Source organism: Ostrinia nubilalis, chromosome 10 (genome assembly GCF_963855985.1).
Source record: "Ostrinia nubilalis chromosome 10, ilOstNubi1.1, whole genome shotgun sequence".
Taxonomy (NCBI): Eukaryota; Metazoa; Arthropoda; class Insecta; order Lepidoptera; family Crambidae; genus Ostrinia; species Ostrinia nubilalis.
Window position 1 is genome coordinate 7,201,968 of NC_087097.1, and position 8,916 is coordinate 7,210,883.

Here is an 8,916-nt window from a genome sequence, read left to right on the forward strand (position 1 = left end):
AAATAAAGTTTGTTTACACTTTGACAGCAATAGACTGACATGCAAGGTGACATGTCAATGAAGTTTTCAGTTACTGTTGCCATTAAAAGAAATTAGTACCATTAGTTTTCCGCAACATGGCGAGGGTTTTTATGTTCCTGGTCAGGCTATAATTTATTAAAACCCACAATAAATCTCACAACAACAAGCGAAGATTATTATCTGTGATTATTAAACTGTCAGTTTGACATTTCATTGGTTGAGGAATAATGATGTCGCGACTCACGATTGTCGAATATCGATACTTACGATTTTCGAATATCGATAGCTGTGGGTCTAGAGTAGACAAAGGTGCACAATTAAATAGCAAACCAGTTGAAAAGTTTTTTTTGCGTGGAGTTATGACGGATTCGATTTTCGATTCGATCAAAAAGGGTATCATAACTATGGGGGCAAATCAATGGTAAGATAAAAAAAGTCATTAATTTCAGGCATGGCATGGCCCTTAAAAGTGTTAGTAACAAAGGTCTTAAAAACTATGTAAGTCAATCACACTAATTACCCACTAATAAAAGTTTAGTGTCTTTGCATGGCACTATCACGTGAGTCACGTCCAGCACTGCATCACTTTGCAGTGAGACTGGACTGGACGTGACTCATTGAAAGACAATCGCACCCCCCTCCCCCCTGTATAATGACATAGACCGCAGACTTATCATGCAAATGCGCTAATCGATACTAAGGGATTAGTATCGATAAATAACGTCGCAGCACCATCAACATTATACTATTGATTTATGACAAAAATGAAATTTTGCAAGTGTCCACTACTAGGTTTTAAAATGGACCTGCCGAATAGTCATAGTCATAGTCATTTATTCCATAAACAATAACATTATCGTATTGGAAATATTGGAAAAAAACAGGATAATTAAAAAACATCAACCGATATAAAATCACAAATTATACAACACAGCATAAAATTTTAAGGAAGCATTTAACAAAATGAGATCTTTACTTTTTATCATTTATCCTCAATACAATAATAACATTTCTTCAATCCCCAAAGGGTATCCTTCCGTTTGGCCAAATTACTTTTCGCCAAATTTCCAAAGTTTCATTTCCCAAATAAACTTTTAGCAACTGTAGGTACTTTTCGCAACTAATTCATTTAGTCAAATATCATTTGGCCAAAGGACATCATCCATTTTGGTCCAAAATCAAAAGTGCCGGCCAAAAAATAAAAGTGCTGTATTCTGATAGAATACGTCCGCCTTAGCATTTATTACTATGGCACCAAAGCTGTAGCACCACTGTGCATCGAGTATTTGAGCTCTAAAAATATATGAAACGACTGACTTTGATCTCAAATACTACGATGCACAGTGGTGCTACAGCTTTGGTGTCATAGTAACAAATACTAAGGCGGACGTATTCTGTCAGAATACAGCACTTTTTTTTTATTGGCCGACATTTTTGATTTTGAACAAAAAATGTATGAATCGTCGATGAATTTTAGATCTCAAATACTCGACGCACAGTGGTGCTACAGCTTTGGTGCCATAGTAACAAATCCTAAGGCGGACGTATTCTGTCAGAAGACAGCACTTTTTGTTATTGGCCGACACTTTTGATTTTGAACAAAAAATGTATGAATCGTCGATGAATTTTAGATCTCAAATACTCGACGCACAGTGGTGCTACAGCTTTGGTGCCATAGTAACAAATGCTAAGGCGGACGTATTCTATCAGAACACAGCACTTTTTTTTTTATTGGCCGACACTTTTGATTTTGAACAAAAAATGTATGAATAATCGATGACTTTTAGATCTCAAATACTCGACGCACAGTGGAGCTACGGCTTTGGTGCCATAGTAACAAATGCTAAGGCAGACGTATTCTGTCAGAATACAGCACTTTTTTTTGTTGGCCGGCACTTTTGATTTTGGACCAAAAATATATGAAACGTGGATGATGTCCTTTTACTTGGCAAATGTTTATATAGAAAATGTTTTATTTTGCCAAATATTATATCCCAAATAATTTGGTTGGTCAAATTGACACTTCACATACTTACCCACCGTTACCCACAAATCAAATCATATGCCACAATCGTGGTTTTCACAAGAATTTTATGTAAAACAAAGAGATTGCAGAAAATAGTATGGTTGCAGAAAGTAGGTATTGCAGAAAATAGTAGGTTAGGTTAGGTTAGAACAGTGACCCTTAACGCGCGAAGGCGAGCGAACGGTGCGAGCGAAGCGAGCGAAGTGAGCGTGCCGCGGCAGCGGCCGCCGAGCGCTAGAATCACCTCTATTGTTAATGAATCATTTGGAAATCTCGATAAAAAGAATGAAATATGAAAAATAATTTAGAACAAATTTTATATTAACTACACACTAAACAAAATAATTCCATTCTATACACCAATCAAATTATTTTGTAAATAGTTTATCGTGAAATATTTTTGCCAAATGAAACATTTGGCAAAACATACTTTGCCAAACAATAATATGCTAAACAATAATATGCCAAAAACGACATTTGCGAATTAAAAGTTTGCAGTAAGTGGTTTTGCCAAATGAGAATTTGCCAAATGAAAATTTGCGAAACGTTGTTTGCGATGTGATAATTTGGGAAACGTTTTTTGGCCAAACATTAGTAATCCATAACAAAGACTTAAGCTTATCTCTAAATTTATTAAAATTATAAATAGTTTTAAACTCTACAGGCAAGGCATTAAATAACTTAATGACCCTAATAGAGATTCGAACTGACAATATAAATAATAATTCTGAAGACCGATTGGTAGGATGAATTGCATCGTGGGAAGAGGAATGTGGGTATTATCTTTGTGCTGTTATCATCGAAATGTAACGAGAATTTCATTTATTTATTCAGCAATTCATTTATTTTGTTCCTGGCTTGATATTACATCGACTGCTCTTATTTAACTTAAGAAATATTTGAGACGATAGCTGTTGAATTTTAATCGATATCGATGATAAAGTTGGCAAGGTACTTCACTATATTGCTTTGACATTTATGCTTTTATGTTGGTACACCTACTTGCAACATTCTTATGTTGGTGGAAAATGGGGTACAAAATATGGTCCTAATTTTAAAAAGGGCTAGTTTGAAAGTGCCTTCTCTTAATTTGGCTCTGTGAATTCGATTCGCTATGGTTAGTCTAGGAAGGTTCATGTTTGTCTTTCACACAAAAACTAGACGAATTTTGATAAAAAAAATTCAAAAAAGCAATTAGGCTGTGTATAATATATTACAAAGGCTATGTAAAGTCAAGACTTATACAACCTTTGTGAATAAAACTATAATTATAATCTTTCTAAATGTAAGGAAAGTTAGCAAAATATTTATTATTTTACATTATTTTTTAGCGAAAATCATTTTTAAAAGGTTTTTGAGACGCATACATAGCCGAGGACGCAGCGCTATTAGACAAATTAATTATCAAAACAATTAGCACAGTAATTATATATATGCAATTCCCATCTATCTATCTATCTCTATGCATTCAACATCTCAGCCATGGGACGTCCACTGCTGAACATAGGCCTCCCCCAATGCTTTCCTTGTTGCCCAGTTGGTAGCAGCCTGCAATTAGATTTTCATTATTCAAACTAAGATGAGGAAGATGAAACTCATAATAAGGACAAAAAAATATATAATAATTCAGTATTTTATTGTTCGTTAAGATTAAGACTAACATAAGTTACAAAAATAGTTTAAAATAATGTAGATTCTTATTTCAACATGTTTCTGCAAATTATATCTATACAAGAAAAATAGTAGACTTTTCCAGTGATAGTGGAACATTAACCAAAACTGTTTCAATTATGTTTTTATTACAAAAATTGTATAATCACAATCAGTAAGCTTTAACAAATTTATGATTGAAGTGATCAATTGGAATCTCTAGTTATTAATTAAATTAAGAAGTTTTTGTCAAATTCATTCACAGAGTCAAAGTAATGGATTCTGACTCTGTGATTAAATTGGTGCTTATCCTTAATGTGGGCCCAAGGCTACCTGTGTGTGGCAGAAGACTGACATTTTCAGTTATTAACTGTACAGCTTTTAATTCATTATAATCACAATATTCTTACACAGAACCTTTAACCCACAGTCTTAATCCTATACAAAATGTCTAACTGGTTCTGCTGCAGCTAAGATGGTAATCAAACAACCAGTTACTTAAATACTATCACCACCACTTGCTTCTAGTTAGTTCTGTGCCTTGCAACCAGTCTCCTGCCACATACCTAAAGACTTGATGTGCCTTCTTGGCCTATGCTGGTAGGAATGGCGCCTAATCACTCAGTGGCAGCCATAGCACGAGCCTGAGCTCGCACTCGCTTGTCATACTCTAGCCGGTTCTGGCTGTAATAAAAAAAATTTCATGTTAGGTAAGTACTAACTTTCAACAGTAATAAAAAGGAAAATGTATTACGCTATGACAATCAAATACAAACCAGTAAATTGTGTATGCTTCAGCTTGAGCAGGATCTTTGACATTGGGTTCATTTAGCAGATCTTGAATGCCAAGAAGGATCTGTTTAATTGTAATTGCAGGACGCCAATCTTTCTCTTCATCAAGCAGGGACAAACAAACCGTTCCAGACGGGTATACATTGGGGTGGAATAGTGGAGGTTCAAATTTGCATTTTGGTGGGCTTGAAGGGTAGTCATCTTTGAAGATCATGCGCAATTTGTACAATCCTCCTTCCCATGGTGTCTGTAGAGTAGAGCAGAATAATTGAGTTATACTTTACTGAGTACTGAAACTCTACTTAAATGCACTTGTATTTAAAAATTGCATTATAATGCTCAAATAAGATACACATTGGCAGATGTGGATTTTCTAGAAAGTATCATTAATAAACAACATTGCAAGAAATACTAATCGCAAAGTTAAAGTCCCGTACTTAGTCTGTAATAAATCTATGACCATACTAACCCCTTTTTTGCCAGGAATCGCGCATTCCCATGTCATCAAATTCAAAGAACCGTCAGGATTCTTCATAGGTCTAGCCACGAAACCCTAAAAACCAATGTCAATCAGTAGATTTATAAATGTTGACTGACGAGACTACAGCCTAGCATTGATCAGGTACCCACTTGGTACCTTTGATGTGTTACTTACAAAGGGATGGTCTTTACGCCAAGCTTTTCTCTCCTCGGCTAAACGTGCACTGGCTATTCCCGACATTTTCTGGAATAGTTAAAAAACTTTATAACACTGATCAAACAAATAATTAGACTACTGGAAAAGTATGTTAAGTACTCACAGGCTACAAATTTTATACGAAAAACAAAAATATACGGCGCGAATATGCGTCCACGATGCGTCAATTCAGTCGCTAAAAACCATAGAGAATGAGACAATATTTTTTTACGAATCGAAATTAAGCCAGCCATTATCTATGGTATTAAAACTAGCATCTATTAGGTCGACAAATCGAACAGTTGGATTGATCATTAGCGATTATGTCTCTCTTCAGCCTACTTCTGACTATAGGTCTACCAGAATCTCATGGCAAACAAAAATATTGGAAAAGTGTGTTTTACATATGGCAATTGTCTATGGTTTAATTGTCACCTGTCAATGAAAATTATGAAATCTGTCACCCGCTGCAAAAATTTTATAATCTCTTCTTGACTATTTGTTATTTTTGTGAAAAACTCGAAAAAGCTCAAGCAAGTCATATTGTTTTCAATGTGAATTGTAAAATAAGGCATAATTCAAAGTCAATCTTTGATACTAAAGCGCGTCGTCGAGTTGACAGTAAGTTGGGCTGAAATGTTTTGATACATTTAGTTTATTACCCAACTGCGTCAGAAGGAGGGTCATGTTTTTTTATATTATCCTTAGTAATAGCTGCTTTATCGGGTTTTTCAGGTGTATCTCACAAATTGGTGCAGAGGAAAGGTCAAAATGTTATGACCATTTAAAGAAAATTGAAAAAGATTTCATCAAGCAAGATTGACTAATGGAGAAGTTTCCATTTTTTTCTTTTAAATAAACTTGAAATAAATATAAGTAAAACTAATAATAATTGTGAAAGAATCATGAAAATATCTCTACAAATAAATAAGTTACAGGGCCGTAAAGTTGCGCATAACTATTCACACCATTTTGATCGGTGTATTCACGACAGTCATTCGAAGTACAAACAATAAATCAACCCTGATCCAGTGCTGTTGACAGATCCATTTTTTTTAAATCTAGCAGTTTTTAATTTTTCAGCTAGGGTCACTCAAGATTATTTCTTAGTAAAATTTTGTAACCTTTTTTTAAAATATCCCAGACCTGGCCATTTATACAAAAAGAACGACCAGAACGATACCGCCTATGTTTCAATTCCACTCGAAAATATGTAGGTAATTTAAATAATTAATTTCCCAGACATTTCTTGATCGATTTAAAAAAAAACTTCACCGTCTTCTTAGTTTTGGTATATATTTTAATCCCATTCAGAGAAATATAGTGTTTTTAACATCAGGAAACTTCTCCATTGAAATGCTGGAAGAGCAATTTATTTACAATACCTACCTCTCTATCTTGATCATCTATTGAAGAACAAGAAATGCAAGTGGAGTTCTTAGAATCGTTTTCTAGTTCTGAATGAAGTGATAAGTTAAAAGTATGATGCATAATAAAATTAGTTACTTAAATTAATATAGGTACGATTTATTTATTTTTCAAGACTTTTTCCTACGTTAAAAACCCTATGTATAACAACATTATTCATACACATACCTACCTAAAATGTATATTCGTACTTCATGTTCATCCCAACTTCCCAACTAATATTATAAATGCGAAAGTAACTGTCTGTCTGTCTTTTACGCTTTCCCGCTTAAACCTCGCAACCGATTTTGATGAAATTTGGCATAGAGATAGTTTGAGTCCCGGGAAAGAACATAGGATAGTTTTTATCCCGGTTTTTGAAACAGGGACGCGCGCGATAAAGTTTTTCTGTGACAGACAAAATTCCACGCGGGCGAAGCCGCGGGCGGAAAGCTAGTTAATAATAAAGTCATAAAAGTAAAAAATTAAACAGTATCAAGATCGTTTATTCCAATTTCCCCAGTATTGCTCTCAACAAAGTTTATTTTCCCTATTTGCCATGAGATTCTGGTACACCTATACCTTATGAATGAACGTCTTACGCTGCGCTTGCCGGTACGTGGCCTCCACTCCAGAAACTTGCGCTGCCTCAACGGCCGACAGTTCTGTGTGCTATGTGCGGGATGGGCAACTTAAGTTTGACTTGTTTTGGTCAGCGACTTTAGTTCATTTACAGATCTCTTCATTTCTGATCCGATCTCATAAAGAAACACAAAGTATTTCCGAGCCGAGCCCCAGAATGGTCTGGTGCCCTTTTTATGCCAAAACTTTTTTATGCCTATTACCACCGAGATCATATATTTTTAACCGACTTCAACAAAAGGAGGAGGTTCTATTTTTTTTCTTTCTATGTCGCCGAGCATTTGGTCCCATAAAAATGTAATTTAATATGGTTGGGTAGTTTTTATTCTATGAGCATTTCTGTTATGAATTTTGCTAACTTTTACGACGCTAAATTTTTACGATAAGTAGTTACTTACTTTGTTTAGTTTTTTAGCTATAACTTCGGCAATTTTGGAGATATCTTGATGAAACTTGTATCAAACTGTAGGATAAAATTACACACTCTGTGCAATTCATTAAAACACTGTAAAACTAATTGCCACTTAGAAAATTTTTGCAAAAATCGCGATTTTCCCAAAGAAAGAGATGGTGGGGTGGGGACAAGGGAAGCCTGGCCCAAATAGGAAACGAGTTTCTCCAGTTGGCAAGTTTAGTTCAGTTCAGAGTTTATTAGTTCAGATTACTAGTATAGACACTAAAAAGTAGAAAAATAATTACTTTCCTACATTATATTTAGTAATTAGGTAGGACAACTTTTTATGATCATGATTGATATTTTGGAGTCGGTGCGGTGGAAGCTGGGCGCCCGTGCGGTTCGCTAGTCTTTAAAACAGTTGGTTCTTAACCAGTGGTCCGCGGACCACTGGTGGTCCCTGGAGACATTCCAAGTGGTCCACGAAGTGTACTTGCACACTTTGGTTAAAACTACTTTTAACAGATTTTTGCAGTCAAACTGATTTTGAACGATTATGAGGTGGTCCCTGACAAGACAGGAATTTGGTAAAATGGTCCCTCATGACTTAAAGGTTAAGAACCACTGCTTTAAAAGAATTTATTGAAGATAATTGAAAATTGTCGAGAAAACCACTAATTAGCATTTGTTATACCATGTCATAAGAGGTTAACTGGTGGTAAAACGCCGTATTGGCTATAATTAACAGTTTTAAATACATAAAATAGCCCTCCCCACCTCATGCTAACTAAATGTTGCTGATTTTGTTTCTTGGTATTTACTTTGCTAACTACTTCGTAACTATGTACCTACTACCGAAAATGTTTGAATTTAAAAGATGCGTCTTTTCCTAAGTTAGGTTCTAACTCCACAATATTATGTTAATGTCAGATAAAAAGTACAACGCATGAAACAATCTGGCTTGAAACAGCTTGAAATATCATAAACCACAGAATGCTTCGCATAAACTTAAAATTTTGTGCAAGTGGCCTCCAGGGTTCCGTAGCGCAAAAAGGGTGCCAATCTATGCGAGGACTGCATTCGCTGGGGTGCGATGGTGAGGGACCTCCTCGTGGTGCACCCTGGGCAACGTCCGCGTGTGGTCTGTTCACGCGGGCGGCTAACTTCTCACCTGCGCGGCAGGTCTCGTCAACCCGGCGGGCCTGTCGGGCAACCCGTAACCCACAATTGAGTGGGGCCGGGGGCCGTCGAGGCATTTGCCAGGGCCACGATGCAGGGGACATCTTTAAAAAACCCCCACAGGTGGGG

The 8,916-nt window shown here is 35.9% G+C and overlaps 1 protein-coding gene across 1 annotated transcript; it reads right to left on the reverse strand.

The window, feature by feature from the left end:
• Positions 1-3,662: 3,662 nt before the first annotated feature.
• On the reverse strand, positions 3,663-5,370 carry LOC135075552 (SUMO-conjugating enzyme UBC9-A). The gene is made up of 5 exons (XM_063969974.1): positions 5,290-5,370; positions 5,145-5,213; positions 4,959-5,042; positions 4,474-4,736; positions 3,663-4,381 (listed from the first exon to the last, which is right to left on the reverse strand). Exons 2-5 carry the CDS (start codon positions 5,208-5,210, stop codon positions 4,315-4,317), a joined length of 480 nt encoding a protein of 159 aa, XP_063826044.1. The 5' UTR covers positions 5,211-5,213; positions 5,290-5,370; the 3' UTR covers positions 3,663-4,314.
• Positions 5,371-8,916: the final 3,546 nt, after the last annotated feature.